At 46.4% G+C, this 17,786-nt stretch overlaps 1 protein-coding gene across 2 annotated transcripts; it reads right to left on the reverse strand.

The window, feature by feature from the left end:
- Positions 1-6,038: 6,038 nt before the first annotated feature.
- LOC128094207 (L-lactate dehydrogenase A chain) lies at positions 6,039-15,651 on the reverse strand. 2 transcript variants are annotated; one of them, XM_052712399.1, is made up of 8 exons: positions 15,499-15,651; positions 13,670-13,822; positions 12,206-12,323; positions 11,111-11,284; positions 10,658-10,831; positions 9,491-9,608; positions 7,470-7,593; positions 6,039-6,681 (listed from the first exon to the last, which is right to left on the reverse strand). In XM_052712399.1, the coding sequence occupies exons 2-8, from the start codon at positions 13,793-13,795 to the stop codon at positions 6,517-6,519; spliced, it is 999 nt and encodes a 332-aa protein (XP_052568359.1). In that variant the 5' UTR covers positions 13,796-13,822; positions 15,499-15,651; the 3' UTR covers positions 6,039-6,516. The 2 variants fall into 2 exon arrangements, with proteins under 2 accessions (XP_052568359.1, XP_052568358.1); XM_052712398.1 differs by lacking the exon at positions 15,499-15,651 and adding an exon at positions 14,012-14,109.
- Between the last annotated feature and the right edge of the window lie 2,135 nt (positions 15,652-17,786).

Below are 17,786 nucleotides of genomic sequence, written 5' to 3' on the forward strand. Positions count from 1 at the left end.
ATGAAAGGGACAAGAGACACAAAGAATTGACAGCAAAACAGTATTCTGGGGCTGGAGAGAGGGCTCAGAGGTTAAGAGCACTGCTTGTTCTTCCAAAGGTCCTGAGTTCAATTCCCAGCAACCACATGGTGGCTCACAATCATCTGTAATGAGATCTGGTGCCCTCTTCTGGCCTGCAGGGATATGTGCACTGTATACATAATAAATAAATAAATTTTTAAAAAAAACAGTATTCTGATCAAGGTGCAAAATTTTAATTTCTCAGGCAGGTTTTTTTTTTTTTTATTTTGCAATACAATTCAGTTCTACATATCAGCCACGGATTCCCTTGTTCTCCCCCCTCCCGTCCCCCTCACCTTCCCCCCAGCCCCTCCCCCCATTCCCATCTCCTCCAGGGCAAAGCCTTCCCCACAGACTGAGATCAACCTGGTAGACACAGTCCAGGTAGGTCCAGTCCCCTCTTCCCAGGCCGAGCCAAGCAATCCTGCATAGGCCCCAGGTTTCAAACAGCCAACTCATGCAATGAGCACAGGACCCGGTCCCACTGCCTGGATGCCTCCCAAACAGATCAAGCCAATCAACTGTCTCACCCATTCAGAGGGCCTGATCCAGTGGGGACCCCTCAGCCATTGGTTCATATAGTTCATGTGTTTCCATTCATTTGGCTATTTGTCCCTGTGCTTTATCCAACCTTGGTCTCAACAATTCTCGCTCATATAAACCCACCTCATTCTCGCTAATTGGACTCCCAGAGATCCACCCAGGGCCTAGCCATGGATCTCTGCATCCAGATCCCTCAGTCGTTGGATGAGGTTTCTAGCATGACAATTAGGGTGTTTGGCCATCCCATCACCAGAGTAGGTCAGTTCGGGCTGTCTCTCGACCATTGTCTCAGGCAGGTTTTATAGTAAGCAGATCAGAAAGATTTCTTTGGGAAAAGATCAGGGGACTGTTGAGTTGCTAAGAAACCAAACCACAAAACATTGTTACTAGTGGTCAGTGTAGCAGAAATATAAGGAAATGTTAAGTTATTTTCTAATAACTCAGGACTTGTCCAGGCATGTCAAAGTGTCCTTTCCATGAAGAAAGTAGTCCAATGTAGTCAACCTGGCACCTGCTGGATGGCCACCATATGGTGTCATACTAGGGGGCTCCGTGTTGGTCTCTGTGGTTGGCAGATCTAGCACTTAGCAGTAGCTGTAGCCACATCACCCTCTGTGAGTGGAAGCCCGTGTTGTCAAGTGCATGTATAACCCCCATCTCTGCCACCGTGCCCACTTTGTTCATAGGCCCACTGGACAAGGACAGGGATGGATAGGGAAAGAGGCTAATTGTCCACAGAACAGGTCATTTTGTCTCCTTGATTACTGAACTCCTCCTCTGCTGAAGTCACCTTTTGATGAGCATTTACATGGGACAAATGTATCTTCACATCCTTTGCCCATTTGTAGAGAGTCATTCCTTCCCCAGATATCTTTCTCACAATTTTCTAATCTTCTGTTTCCAACTCCCTGGCCCTCCAGCCAATGTATTGGCTACAGCTCATGAATCAGTGAAAAGAATTGGTCATCTGGTCAGTTCTCATTTCAAGCAAAACATTGACCATGTGTACTGCCCAAAGTTCTGCCCATTTTGAAGATTTCCCTTCCCCAGTGTCATTCAGGGTTGTCCCAGAAAGGGGTTGTAATGGTACCGCTGTCCACTTCTGGGTAGTGATGGCAAAATGTGCAGAACCATCAATAAACCAGGACCTATCCTGGTCTTCATCGGTCAACCACTCATAGGGAATAATACCCCATGAGGTGTATGCTTGGGACAAAAGGCACTGTAACAGCAACAGAAACCACAGGCATGTGGGCAACTTCTTGTAACTTGCTTGTGCTCTCAGGACCTGCTCAGGCCTGATCATATTTATAGCACTTCTACTTGTTAATAGATTGCTGCTGTGTACCTCCTGCTTTATGACCTGGTAGGTCAGATAATACCCAGTTCATGATGGGCAGCTCAGGTCACATAATAACTTAGTGGCCTATTGTAACCAGCCTTTCTCTGTCCTGCCAGCCAACTCCCAAATACTGACACAGAGACTTATTAATTATGACAGCTGAGCCTTAGCTTAGACGTGTTTCTGATTAGCTCTTACAACTTAAATTAACCCATTTCTGTTCATCTACATGCTGCCATGTAGCTTGTGGCTTTTAGCTTTCCCCTCTCATGTCCTACTTCCTCTGTGTCAGGCTGGTGACTCCCCATTTCTTCTTCCCAGGGCACTCTCTGTCCAGAAGTCCTGCCTGTACCTCCTGCCTAGCTAGTCATCGTTTAGCTTTTTACTTAACCAATCACAGTGACACATCTTTACACAGTGTAATCAAATATCTCACAATAGCCTACTATCAAATGTTCATTTCCACTAAGACCCAGTAACAAGCCAAGAACTCTCTCTTAAAGGGAGAATAGTTGTCTGCAGATGATGCCTTGCTCCCAAATCCCAAAGGTTTTTGTGGATACCGCTCTATATGCTGTGAATGTGTTGCTCTGATTGGTTAATAAAGTGCTGATTGGCCAGTAGCCAGGCAGGAAGTATAGGTGGGACAAAGAGAGAGAATTCTGCGAAAAGGAAGGCTGAGTCAGGAGTCGCCAGCCAGACACAGAGGAAGCAATGTATGAAGGCAGAACTGGGAAAAGATACCAAGCCTTGTGGCTAAACATTATAAGAATTATGGGTTAATTTAAGTGTAAGATCTAGTTAGTAAGAAGCCTGAGCCATTAGGCCATACAGTTTTAATTAATGTAAGCGTCTGTGTGTTTATTTGGGTCTGAGCAGCTGTGGGCCCAGGAGGGACTGGAGAAAACTCCAGCTAAAAAAGGTCTCTTCTGTGATTCACCTCTAGGGGCCGGCCAAAGGCTCCAACAGCATTCCTATCTCCCACTGTCACCCCAAGCACCATAGGGTCTGCTGGATCACATGGTCCAAGTGGCAGAGCAGCCTGCACAGCAGCCTGGACCTGTTGAAGAGTCTTCTCCTGTTCCAGGCCCCACTCAAAGCTAGCAGCTTTCCTAGTCATTTGATCTATAGGCCAGAGTGACATACACAGTTGAGGAATGTGCTGTCTGCAGGATCCAGAGAGGACAACTAAATGTCGTGCTTCTTTCTTGGTGGTGGGAGTGGCCAGATGCAATAACTTACCCTTCACCTTAGGAGCAATATCTCTGCATGCCCCACACCACTGGACTCCTAGAAAATTCACTGATGTAGAAGGCCCATGAATTTTGGTTGGATTTATTTCCCATCCAAACATATATTTTACCAACAAGTCCAAAGTGGTTGCTACCTCTGGTCACCTGATCCAATCAGCATAATGTTATCAATATAGTGCACCAATGTGACATTTTATGGAAGAGACAGGTGATCAAGATCCCTTTGGGGGCTGGAGAGTTTGATCAGCGGTTAGGAGCACTTGTTGCTTTTGCAGAGGATCTGTGTTTGTTGTGTGGGGGAGGCCAAAAGAGAATGTTGGATCCCTTGGAACTGGAGTTATAGATGGAGGTGAGATGCCATACCACTATGTAGGGTGGTAATTAAGCCTGGGTCCTCTGGAAGAGCAGCCTCCACTCTCAGAGCTGGAACTCAATATGTAGACATGTTCTAGTCCACATGACAAAGTTACAGACCACTATTGAGTACAAAGGCAATTGAGAGTCCATTCTTAGCTGGGTGGTGGTGGCTCATATATTTAATCCCAGCAGTCAGGAGGCAGAGGCAGGTGGGTCTCTGTGAATTTCAGGGCTACACAGAGAAACCCTGTCTTGAAAGACAAAAAAAAAAAAAAAAAAAAAAAAAAAAAAGCCAAAAAGAGCAGGGTCCTGCCACAAGGAACTCTGAACCCACAAGTTGGGCAGGGTAGGGTTTATAAAGCTAAAACCACAATTGCATCATACCAGGTACAGGCTGAGGGCTTTCTTTTTCCTTTATTCTTTTTATTTTCATTTTTTAAATTGGATTAATTTATTTTGAGACAGAGTCTGTCCATGTAGCTTGGAACTCACAATGTAGACTAGGCTGGCCTTGAACTCAGAGATCTGCCTGCCTCTGCCTCTCAGGTTTCCAAGCACAGAAGGAGGAACCCTTGCATCTGTTAAACATCTTACAAAGCATTGTTTCTCAGAATGGAGAAACCGGTTCTGGCAAACAGGATGTGGTTGGGGAGAGGAGAGGTGTGGAGTCAGGGTGGCCTCATGTGACCTCTTTTGGGCCCTTTCAGACCAACTAACCTCAAGTCACAGAAGTCATCACTTCTTCTCTGTACTAGTATTAAAGGAATGCACCACCATGCTGGGTATTTTTCACGGTGAAGCCTACACCTGTGTTGTTAGGTGTGGGTAACTTGTCTTTCCTTCTGAGAAAATGTCTCTTAACCCCAGTGCCTAATCCTATACTAAAATACATGAAGCCCCAACTTAGCTTCAAGAGAACTTTAAAAATAAAGTGAAGCAAGCCGAGTGTGGTGGTGTGCACTTGTAATCACAACACTTGGGAGGTGGAGGCAGTGGAATAAGGACTTCAAGGTCATCCTCAGCTACATACAATATTCCAGGCCAACCTGGGCTACAGGAGATCCAATATTAAACAAAATAATAAATAAAATTGAACTTTATAGTATATAAATTATAACCTAACAGCTGTTAGTTTTTAAGTCTGTAATGGAGCAAATCCAATTATAATAGGGTAATTGTCAAGACTACCTTGACCGATCTTGTTATTTTTACAGCAGAGGAGAAAAAACAAGCCCCAATTTCTTTCCCCTTAACTATCTCTCAGGATCAAACCCTAGCAGGAAAGCCTTGGAGGCAGAAATGGCAAGTTATTGCAGAAACCTTTCTCTAGTACAATTTCCAGGGCTGGTGTCTTAGCTTTCTACTGTTGTGATGAACACCATGACCAACTTGGGGAGGGACAGCTTTATTTGGCTCACACTTCCACATCATAGTCCACCATCCAGTCAATGACCACAGGAACTCAAAGCAGAAACCTGGAGGCGAGAACTGTAGCAAAGGCTTTGGGAAACCTGCTCACTGGCCTCTTCTCTATGACTTGCTCAGCCTGGTTCCTTATATAATCCAGGACCACCTGCCCAGCGATGTCACCACCCACAGTGAACTGGACCCTCCCACATCAATTACTAAGAAAAGTAATTAGTGGGCAGTGATGGTGGTACACACCTTTAATCCTAGTACCGGGAATCTGCCTGCCTCTGTGGTTTGAATAAGCATGGCCTCTGTAAACTCCTATTTGAATGCTCAGCGAGTGGCATTAGGAGTGGACTTCTAGGAAGTAGCTTGTCCCAGGTGGGGGGTGGGCTATGGGGTTTCAAATGCCAAAGCAGGGCCCAGTGGCTCTCTTCCTACTTACTGCTGCTGATCCTGCATGCTGCCATGCTCCCTGCTATGAAGATAATGGACTAAACCTTTGAACTGTTAAGCCAGCCCCAATTACATGCTTTCCTTTAGAAGAGTTGTTGTGGTCATGGTCTCTTCACAGCAATAAACACCTTAAGACACTCACTGAGCCCAGAGTTAGTAATTCACATTTCTGAGTAGGCTAACTCTACCTCCCCAGTGCTGAGATTGAAGGGGTGTTTTAAGACCTGGGGACCCAATGCTTTACCAACTGAGTGTCTCCCCAGCCCAACTGTATCCTGTTTGTTTTCTAGACATGGTCTCACTATGTAGCTCCAGCTGTCCTGGAACTATGCAAACCAGGCTGGCTGAAATGCAGATCCACCTGCCTCTGCTGGGATCAAAGGCAAGTAAGTGCCACCTTGACTGGCTGCCCAACTGTATCTTAAGAAATGAGCTGGAGCGGGATTGTGGTGGTGAACACCTTTAAACCCAGCACTTGGGAGGCAGAGCCAGGCGGATCTCTCTGAGTTTGAGGCCAGCCTAGGCTACAGAGTGAGTTCCAGGAAAGGTGCAAAGCTACACAAAGAAATCCTGTCTCGAAAAAAACAAAAAAAAAAAAAAAAAAATGAGCGGAGCAATCACTGTTCAAGGTTTATTTGGTGTTTTCATTGGCATGACACTTGGGTAGTTGGTTGCATCATCCATATGCACATCTTACTTTTTACGTAGTATTTCAATGTACACCACAGACACATAATACACAAAATATCCTTTAGAACAATTATGCACAAATATGCACGATGGATTTACCCACTGGAGCCACGTTATGACTAACTGGGAACTCACTGGCCTGGGCATTTGGTGAGGGTGCACAGCAGACAGCAGGCTCCCGAGATAACCAAAGCCTGCACACAATTGGCAGTGTGTCTCAGAGACAGTGGGACTGCCACACCAACCAGGTTTCCACTACACAAGTACACTTAGCATCAGGGTAGAGCTGTGGGAACTGCCACCTTAACACAACACCAAACACAGCTCAGATGAGGAGACGGTGTGTGGTCTCCATAGAAACCCTGCTGCAGCCTGGACAGTGAAGCTCTAGGACATCTGAGGACTTTAGAACTGCAGCTCTTTCTGGATGCCCCAGAGCGTATCTGCACTCTTCTTCAAGCGGGCCTCCTCTTCAGAAGTCAGAGTCACCTTCACAACATCTGAGATTCCGTTTTGTCCCAGGACACAAGGGACACTGAGGAAGACATCATCCTTGATTCCATAGAGACCCTGGACACAAAATGATCACATTTCAATTACACACCCTCAGGTTTCCCAGGGTTTAGATCTCATACAGTTATGAAGCCTTTTCCAAACAGCAAGTGTGCTGGTCTGTTCTAGTCCAGAGATGCCCAGGTATGAAATAGTAGTGGACAGTGTAATAGAAAGTCACTAAGACAGCAACAGCTAGGCTTGGCACATGCCTGTTATGCCAGCACGTGGGAGCTAGAGGAAGGAGAGTGTTCAAGGTTATCCTCAGCTACATAACAAGTTCAACATCAGCCAGCTGACCGTTGCCTCAAAAAAGCAAAGCAAACCCAAAACAAAAACCCCAAACTCTCACCAATGTACATAATACACTACACTTCTCAATACCTGTAAGACTGGTAACTGAGCAAGGTCTCCTACATGGCTCAGCATAAATCTTAGTCAGATATCTACAGTGCTAATGGGACATTAACTCCACAGGACAACTATTTCTTTCCAAAAGAAAAGCATGAATGGAGAAATTTATATCAGCTCAACCAGTAACTGGGGGCTTCCATGATTCTGCTCAAGACTTTGCAAAGTGCCGGGCAGTGGTGGCGCACGCCTTTAATCCCAGCACTCGGGAGGCAGAGGCAGGCGGATCTCTGTGAGTTCGAGGCCAGTCTGGGCTACCAAGTGAGTCCCAGGAAAGGCGCAAAGCTACAGAGAAACCCTGCCTCGAAAAACCAAAAAAAAAAAAAAAAAAAAAAAAAGACTTTGCAAAGCCAAGAAATAAATCTCTAAGAAGTAACTCTCTGCAGATCCATTACCTTAATCATGGTAGAAATGGGATGCACCCGCCTAAGATTCTTCATCATGCTCTCAGCCAGGTCGGCCACGGAGAGACCAATGGCCCAGGATGTATATCCTTTGAGTTTAATCACCTCATAGGCGCTGTGGAACAGGAAGGATGGCAAAGGGTGATGAAGGACGTGGAAAAACAAGGAAAATAAAGGTTTTATTCGACACTTTTACAATAAATACCACCAAGACATGTTATATAGTTAAGCAAGCCCTTTGCCAGTAAGGGCAAAAGTAAGGTAAAAAGACTGATCCCCAAGGGACTGAGAATCTTGTACACTGATCTCTGAAATGAAATGGGAGGGGCTGGTGAGATGGTGAAGACTAGGATTGATGTGGCAGAAAAACAGAGGTGAACGTGGGCCAGACTGGACATGTATTCTGTGGCAGAATGTGTTCCTACTATGAATGAGCCTCTAGGTTCTGTTCCCAACACCTCAAAGAAAATCTGTGGTGACATGAATGAGATGTCCTCCATTAAGCATAGGGCATTCAAACGTAAGGTACCCAATTGACAGCTGTTTGGTGAAGAATAGGCGCTAGGCTCTATCTGGAGGACACGTCATTGGGGGTGGGCTTTGGGATTTCAAAAACAAGCACCTTTTAGCTCTCTGCTTCCTATCTGAGGTTGAGATGAGCTCTCAGCTACTGCTGAAGCAGCCTGCCACCTTCTATCCATACCTCTGCTCCACCACCATGGACTAACCCTTGGGAACCCTAAGCCCAAAACAGACTTTCTCCTGGACTTTGGTTTGGTTGTGTGCTCTATCCCAGCAACAGAAAGTCACTAATACAAAATCTATGAAGCTTACACACAGCACAGTTGAATCAAGGTCATCTCAAGTGAAACAGGCTGACAAGCAAAGGTCACTTACAGCACTTGTACTATTTTCTTAAGAATCTAGAATTTGTTTAAGAATCAAAGTTGAGTGGTGGTGGCACATGCCTTTAATTCAGGCGCTTGGGAGGCAGAGGCACGCAAAGACATCTGAGTCTGAGGCCAGCATCGTGTACATGGTTTCAGGACAGCCAGGGCTACACAGAAACTATCTCAAAAAACAGAAACAAAATGAGCTGGGCCATGGTGGCACAGGCCAGGTACAGACAGGCAGATCTGAGTTTGAAGCCAGGCTGGTCTACAAAGCAGGTTCCAGGACAGCCAGGGCCACACAGTGAAACCCCATCTAGAAAAAGACAAACTAAAAGAATGTAGACCATACTTATACCTGTATTATCCAAATAAAGATTATCCATGCTTCTATTAGTATACGTAAAATAAAAACTTGTTACAAATGTCTCATTTCTGGGGGCTGCAGGGGTAGCTTAGTGGTTAAGAAGACTGGCAGCACTTTAGAGGACATAGGTCTGATCCACAACACTAACAAGTTGTCTGTAACTCCAGTTCCAAGGAATTCTGTGCCCTCTTCTGGACTACTTGGATACATGCAGGCAAAACGCATACAGATAAAAATGAATACATGTTATAAAAACATTTTAAAAGATCCTTCCGGGTGGTCCTTGCTGGCACACGTCTTTAATCCCAGCACTTGGGAGGCAGAGCCAGGTGGATCTGTGTGTTCAAGGCCAGCCTGGTCTATAGAGCAAGATCCAGGATAGGCACCAAAGCTACAGAGAAACCTTGTCTCAAAAAACCAAAAAAATAAGAAAAGATCTTTTTGTGTGTGGCAGATCTGTTTCCAGCTATAAAAGAACTGCCAAACCATTTTCCAATGAGATGGAACACCTTACATTCCCACCAATGTGTTAGCATATTACAAATGAGAGACTCCAAGAAACCAGTGTCAGCACCTCTTGCCTGTATTTGGTGCTGCTTTTATGTTAGCGTTTTGTTTGTAATATTATGATTAACAAAGCTTAAGAAAAATTGTAAATTTTTCTTTACTCACTCAAATGAAAATGCTGCTAAAATCTTAACCTCATAGATAAAAATGCACTTTTAGCCTCCCATGCACCAATCCCGATGCCTCACCTGTCAACCACCTGTTTGTGAACCTCCTTCCACTGCTCCTTGTCTGCATCGCTGCCCAGTTCTGGGTTCAGATTCTTCAGCGAGACACCAGCAACATTCACACCACTCCACACAGGCACTGGAAGAAAACAGTTACACCACTGTTTCCACACAACAGCACAGAACAGTTAACTGTGCCCCACCTTTCCACCCTCATCTGCAGAGTCAAGATTACCAAAGCCTGGACTTCAGAGTACATAAAACCAAGAACTGTACATCCTAAACTACTTACTTTCCTGTACTACTGAACCATGTAGAGTATGTACTTACTATCATTAAGACATCATTCACACTTCCAGGGGATTTCTCTGGAACAAGCATCTCTGAGAACCGAATAAACATAACCATCTCAAGTGCAACCTAACAATGTTTCTCTACACCTGATGTGGCTGATCTTGTCAGGGGCAGGCAATTCAAGTCAAGTCAACTGCTGAATGAAGTAAATGACTGAAGCTGTCCTAAGAAGCGTGGTTAACATGTCCAGGGGCTGAGTGAATAACTTAGTAGACTGTATGCTTAGCACATGTGAGGATCCTGGGTTCAATCGTTAGCACCAAGATGAATGAACAAATGAATGGATGAATAGGCAGGGCATGGTGGCTCAAGGCAGAAATTCCCACAGCAAAAAGACAAAGGCTGGACTTTTATGAGTCCCAAGGCAGCTTGGGCTCCAGTCTCAAAATAGTATTATCCCACACCCAACCTTATTTACTTCTATGGAAATAAAAATACAATTTCATGATTTTACCTGTCATAAATGTGATACCACATGGTTAAAATCTTTCATTAGCATATACTCAAACCACACCCAACCCTAATTCATGGATACTTGAGTTAAAGACTTTAAAAAAAAAAAGGATTTATTATTTATTATGTCTACAGTCTTATGCTTTCTGTCTGCACGTTTGCCTACACGCCAGAAGAGGGCATCAGATCTCATTATAGAGAGTTGGGAGCTGCCACGTTGCTGGGAATTGAACTCAGGTCCTCTGAAAGAGCAGCCTTAAAACCTGAGCCATCTCTCCAGCCCAAGTTAAAGACTCTTATTCAGTAAAGAAATGCTTAGAGACATCTTATACTATCTTTCTGTTTTAAAAAAGAGAAAATAAGCTGATATTAATGATTTACCACTGGAGTCTCCATGCTCCCCTAGGACCCATCCATGACAGCTTAGCGGGTGAATGCCCAGTCTTTCTCCCATCAGGTAACGAAACCGAGCTGAATCCAGATTGCAACCACTCCCAATAACTCGGTTTTTGGGGAAGCCACTTATCTTCCAGGCCACATAGGTCAAGATATCAACTGAAAAAAAAAAATTAAATAGCAGGTAACAAAAATTCAATGTATTATTAAAAAAACAGTACACCAATTAAAATAGAATTACTTATAGATTTACTTCTCTAAGATCATGAATAAGAAACTCTAAACTTTACAATTATATTCAGAGGCATTTAATGTTTTTAAATGAACTATTTTATAAAAACACAAATCAACAGAAAATTAATGAACACGTGTACACACAGTGTAACACATCATCAGGATAAGTACAGGGTGTCTGCTTATGCATTTTATAAGCCTCACCTGGGTTTGAAACAATAAGCAGCTTGCAGTTTGGACTGTACTTCACAACATTGGGAATGATGAACTTGAAGATGTTCACATTTCGCTGGACCAGGTTGAGTCGGCTCTCTCCCTCTTGTTGACGGGCCCCCGCTGTGATAATGACCAGCTGGGAGTTTGCAGTCACACTATAGTCTAGAGAAAAGATCAGGGATGAAGGTCCCTTCAGGGAACTCTTACCTACCCAGCTACAACTGGTTCTGTAAACCTTTGTACATGGCAGATGGAGACGGTCTGATTGATGTTCAGACCTTCCCTTGGGACGCACTGTTTCATAACTGGTCTCTTAAACTGGAGGAGTAATATTGACGCCTTTCTCATAGTCAGATTTTATCATAACAGGAAGGAATCCAGTTTATTTGGTCATGTCTGTTTCTACCCACCATAGTATATCCTCTTTCTCCCCTCCCCCACTTGAGACATGCACCATGTACCTCCATCTGGCCTGGCCCTAAATACATGCACCACCACACCTGGCGTTTTCTCTCACTTTTTACTGAGAGCCCAGCAATCTTCTCTCCCCCTTTCCTCTCTGATCTCATTCTCTCCTGTAGGCCCTGTGGCACAGAGCAGCTGACCCAGAGAGAAGCCCATCAGGTAAAATGTCAAAAGACTTTCAACCGTGGGTTCCTGGCTGGTGCCAGCTAAACGTCAAAAGGCCAAGTCAAGAACAGACCTCTAAGGTGAAGTTCTCAAGTCTGTGTTAGTACACGATACGAGCAGGGCGGGCACAACATTTAAACACGTGCAGCAAAACTGGGGATGGCGCTCGGCAGCCAGAGCTCTTGCCTGGCCTGTACAAGGCCCTGGGCTCCATCCTAGCAACACACACTTGAAACAGTGTAGATTCAGAACTTTTCCATATATGTACAAATTAGGTTTCCACTTAAAATCCTTTACTAGCAATTGAAGCCTTAATAGGTATTGAGAACCAGTGCAAAAGAACCCGTAAGGCCCTCCTGTTTTGAATGAAAGACTGGATTGAAGAGATGCGATTTTAGACCTGAGGAAGACTTAAAGTCTAATGTGGACTAAGGGAAGTTGGCCCCAACCAACCTTTGCCAGAGACAATTTTTGGTGTTCTGAGGAAAAGGCTGCCGTGCTGGAGATCCATCATCTCTCCTTTCAGCTTGTCTTCCATGACGTCAACAAGGGCAAGCTCATCGGCCAAGTCCTAGAAAATGAAAGTTTGAGTTAAATGGGAAACTTATTTTGAGGGTTTTCAGGACATGCAATCTTCTGAATTCCAGGCATAGGAGAGTCCTGCTATTTCAGTCTCTGTCAGGATGCATTCAAAGCAGAGGCAGGCCATTCAAACCCACTGCTTCCCAGATGGCCCCATGCAGAGCATAGTCTCTCTCCTGCTCCTGACTGGAGGAGCTTCTCTGCAGGGCTGTTAGTCACTGTTGGCCAGTACCAAGGCTTGAGACTAGGACCAGGCACAAAGCTCAGTGAGAGACTGTTGCCTAGCATCAGTAGAGGAGGGGTGACTCAGAATTAATGAAGCCACAGGCAAAGCCATGCACATCAATGCATGCCTTTAAAGACATGAGTGTGGCTCAATCTATGATTGTTCCACAGGAGGAAACTCTGCCCTTAAATATTTTCAATATTTGAGAGACAAACATGGTCGACAGAATGAGTTTCACGACAGCTAGGGCTACAAAGAGAAACCTGTCTCAATGCCCCCCCCAAATATAAATATCCATTTTAAGTTGTCAACTTTTTTATGTAAACCAGGTTTTAGTTAATGCTATAATAGTCTTCAAAGCCAGGTGTGATGTTACACACCTATAATCCCACACCCAGGAAGATTGCTTCAAGTTTGAGGCTAGGCTGAGCTACATGAGAACCAAGAACATTTACCCCGTCTCAAAAAGTGTTTTCTAATCCAACTACAAGTCGTCTGACTAAACTTTAGCTTTAATTGAGATGGCTCACAGGGTGAAAGCAGTTCCTACACAAGCCTGATGAGTTGCCTTTGACCCCCAGAACCCATAAGGTGGGAGGGAAGCCTTACCCTCCGACCTCCATACATGTTAACACGTGGGCGCTGATACACATTTTTCCCCCCAAAGGAAAACTGGTATAAATCAGGGAACAATCAGGTTTGGATATAAGTTCAAGATACCCCATTCATTAGGATTTTAATTTTTAGCATATGTACATATAAATTTCAATAAAAATATTTAACTTTAGAGCTGGGTAACTAGCTCAATGGTTACCTAGCATGTGGGAGACCCTAGGTTCATTCAACTCCTTGCATTGAAAGGTATAATTAAAGGACTCTTCTTGCTAACACACTGCAGCATTTCAAATAGGCTTCAGCCTTATAACCTTTGATACTGTTACTTTGGATAATCCTTTTTGTGCACCACTATGTTGCAAAATGTTTCATAGACGACTCTCTTGAATGAATGCCTGAACCTTAACAGTTTTTACATACCATGTGACAATGTATATGCGTCACCACCCCCACCCCCCGTGCATGGGCTTGTGATATCAAGGAGCCCCACTTACCTTCATTAGGATACTGATGGCACAAGCCATGCCAACAGCACCAACCCCAACAACCGTAATCTTGTTCTGGGGGGCTTGTTCTTCCTTAAGTAGATTCACAATCAGCTGGTCCTTGAGGGTTGCCATCTTGGTGGACTTTGAACCTCTTGGGACCTAAGGTGAGAATATTTCGTGTCACTGAGACCTCTCCAGGTATAATCACCAAGTCCCGGGCTTACTTTACATCCTTTGGCCTACTTTCAATTAAGTAACAAAACGTGACTAAAAGGGGCAGAAGTGGAAAACAAGAGTGGCTATAATGCCAGGTCTGGTCTGGCTCTTAAAGGTCAAGAAGGTCCTCACCTTGAAATGGAAAAATACTACTGAGGTCTCCGTGTAAGTGCATCCTCCTGAAGACTTACTCATTTTGACTGACCACAAAAGGCGATGCCTCTCTTCCGACACGATCAGAATTGCCCTCCCACTCTTTTCTTATCACCCAGAATCCTACAGTAAGTCGGTGCCAAGTTGCCCCAAGCAGTACCAAAAAACAAGAGCAGAGGGCGCCAATAACGGCCACAAGGTCTGACCCTAAGTAAGGTAAAGCAACGTGCTGAGGCCTGCGCACGCGCAGGCTTGCGGCCGCCGGTCCCCCCTCCCCCCGGAAGCCACAAGTTTTATGAGCAGTCCGGATGCCTGAGACCGACAGGCCTGGCATGCTGGTGCGCGTGCGCAATTTCAGAGCAGGGCAGAAAGATAGGTCTACTGGCTGCTGTCCATGGATGGGACTTCCAAGCAGGCAGTTCGGGGTCAGACTTCGGACCTTACTAGAGCCCAAAGCACATGCAAGCACCGTGAGGAGGGCCTGGTAGCCACCTGGCTTGGCGCCAGGGTCAGATTTCAAATGCCAATACCGGGAACCAGGGCCTTTAAACCACCCACCCGCCAGGGCGGGGCCTCGTTTGCCAGGATGAAGCTGTTACGGGGAAATTTCTTCAGTTCCGAAATGGGAATACTGTCACGAAGGGTCTAAGGCCCGGAGCCCCCAGAACCACGAGGTACACATTTCCCCCAGCAAGCACTACGATTATTTTTGAAATCGTTCCAAAAAAGCAAATGGACCCGTTAAGATCTCCGGGCAGGCAGCCCAGGGACACCAAGCCGGAATCCGGTCTCCTTACAACCGCTGCTATTTCTAGACCGCTTTGGAAGGTTTTTGCAGGGTGGGGGCAAGGAGGAGGGCTCTTCCTGCAGAGAATCGGCCTCAGCCAAACCTCAGTTCCGGGCTTCATTCGGGCAGGGTGCGTCTACTTCCACCTGCGACGCTATGGGTTGTCGCACCTCCCTCAGCTACAGGTTTCCTCCTTCCGTCTGGGGTGCAAAGGGCTGCGACCCTTCCCGCTTAATCTCCGCACACAACGCGCTTAGCGCGATCCCTAGACACACCAGGAGCCCCTTAACAAATTGCACTTGAGCCAAAAGCGCACTATAATCTGCAGGAAGCAACCAGTCCACCAAGCCCACGAAAGGGAAAATGCAAACCGCAAGGCTTCTCCCAAGTACCCTCCCCGGACGTGCTGAAGCTTTTTCGTCCCTCATGGGCTCGAGTAACCGGACCTCAAGTTTCGCATGGCTCTTTAGCACCCGTTCGGTCGCTCCCACCCTTTAGGCCAGCCACCCCCTAGACCTTCCTCAGCCACTTGGCTCTCCCCAGGCTGGGGGGGGGGTCATCTGCTCCGTTCCCCAGAACGCAGTAGCCCACGCGTGCCGACCACCGCCCAAGCCTGTAGACCCTGCACCTCCACCCCGCGTAGGGACCCCCGTGGGAGCAGCGTAGAGCTCGACCGTACCGCTAGTGCACGATGGACAGCAGCGTGGTCTGGGCTTGGCGACAGAGGCTCCAGCACTCTGAGCTGCGCGCGGGCGGGGCCTTAAATGGAAGCTCCGGGCTGACGTCAGGGTGGGAGCCCAGCGGACGTGCGGGAACCCACGTGTGCGCTGGGCCTGGGACTGGCGTCCAGCCGGGCGGGGCCCTGCTGAGACTCTGGAGGCGCGCGCAGCTCAGTGGCCACACGTGTCCCGCGACACCTCCAGGAACTGCCAAACCTGTGTGATCTGCAAGCTCAGAACCAGGAGCCCGAAATGCATCGATCCTCCGCTTCCTTTTCCGTAAAACTTGTGGAACTCAGGGAAACCCTGGTCACTTTCTCCATGGCTGTTCCCAGCCCTTTCTGGCATGCAGCAGGTCCTCAGTCAACACTGAGGGAAAGCACGCGCCAGCACCGCGATGGGCCTTTCTCCTGTAGCTACACTTCCAAGTCCCAAACCAAGAGGGGTCCCAGCTTCTGAGGTCCTGCGAGTGACTCCGGTCAGTTTAAGTCCATGTCTGCACCCTACCACCCCATCTCACAGGCATTTGTGTTTTAGCCTTACCAAAAAGTGCCAGTGCCCTGGTTTGTTTTCACATTCCTCTTTGTCTTTAAACTTATTTTCTGTAGGTCTTTACTTATTACCAGTTCCTGTTCCTCGCCCAGCTTCCCCTTCATCGTGTGTGGATCGTCAGGTACTCCACCACTGTGACAGGATGTAAAATATAAATTGCAATTTCTTTAATTTCCTTAGTGATAGGAAGGACCTAGCGAATTGTGGTTTTCAGCCCTGTTCACCAACCTCCCAGGAAGGGAGGTGTTCACTGAAGATTAAGGTCTATTAAAGTCTTGACCAAGATTTGAAGGGCTTCTGATCGCAGGGTGCTGGAGCTGCAGCGGGCACTAACTCCCAGAGAGTATGAGGCTCACAAGCCCCTACTTGCCCTCTGCATGTCTTTATCTGCATCTGTATCCACTGTGATATCTTTTATAATAAAGAGAGTAGGCGAGGAGTGTGGCCAGGGCCTGGACACTTGTCTTGCATGCACAAAGGCCCGGGTTTGATCCTCAGCAGACCGCAATGGAAATAAAAAATTAAACAACTGGGCCTGGAGAGATGACTCTGCCATTAAGACCACAAAAGCTTGCAACTACTGCAGATCTAGGGGATCCAACATCCTTTCCTGGCCTTCATGGAGTCTCCCCTCCCTTATATACAAATAATTAAAATTAACTTTTTTTAAAGTCAGAACAAGAGAAATGAAGTTCAGTTTTTAAAATACACAGTAAAGGTGTGCTATGAGTTTTAAGAACCATCCAAGCCAGTGGTCAGGCCGGGTTGGGGGTGGTGGTGTTGGGAACACTCCAGTTTAAAGTGACTGGGTAGAAGAAGAACAAGCCACAATCTAGTAACTACTTGTGATTATGGTCCCAGGTTGGGACCTCTTATGAGATTGAGCTGTTAACCTGTGGAGCACAATGCTCTAGGCAGAATGTAAGCTGAATTATAGGATGCCCAGCTCAGGTTCATCTGCTAGAAAATTGCTTTATGTGGAAAATACATGTGCATAAAACACACGTGCAAACATATGTGTCTGTCCCCAGTAGTAATCTGGGGAGGGATATTGTTTTTTTCCCTTACAGTCACCCGTACACCACAGAATGGAGCTTCTGTCTTCACACCTTCCCCATACACACTTCGACCTGTACACCCTTCAGCGACCCCATTGCAGTTAAGGGGGTCCTTAGGGTTCTGCTCCCCTTCTGGGACGCAGATGGGCCTACTTCCTCTCAGCACTGTTCATCAGTGTCTCAGGGCCAGCCTCCAGAAAGACCCATAGTTGTGGGGTTCTTGGCTGCAAAGGGAACATTGACCCCGGTTCCAGAAAATCAGGCGTCTGTTTAGCTTATTAACAATGTTCCAGATACTGTTGGATGCCCAGAGACCACAAATACAGTGGAGGGGTGGGGGCACAGGTTGTCCCAGGGTAACTAGGGACAGGGCATCTTTCAACAGTGCCTCACAAGTCTCTAGGCCTATGGGACAATGTCCTTATTCAGTCAAGGATGGGACCTGCCAGCTTGTTAAATATGTCCCAGTCGGAAGGAGGGGACTGACAGAAAGCCAAGAGTGACCCTCAGGAAAGGCCTGTGAAGGTACCTCAGGCACGTTCCGTTCCTCTACATCAGACACCTAGCAATAGCCACTCCACGCACAGCCTCCCTCCTCCAGGTACATCATCCACTTTCTGACTCTAGGATGAACAAGA

Source organism: Peromyscus californicus, unplaced genomic scaffold (genome assembly GCF_007827085.1).
Source record: "Peromyscus californicus insignis strain IS unplaced genomic scaffold, ASM782708v3 Scaffold_4__1_contigs__length_199733344, whole genome shotgun sequence".
NCBI classification, from domain to species: Eukaryota; Metazoa; Chordata; class Mammalia; order Rodentia; family Cricetidae; genus Peromyscus; species Peromyscus californicus.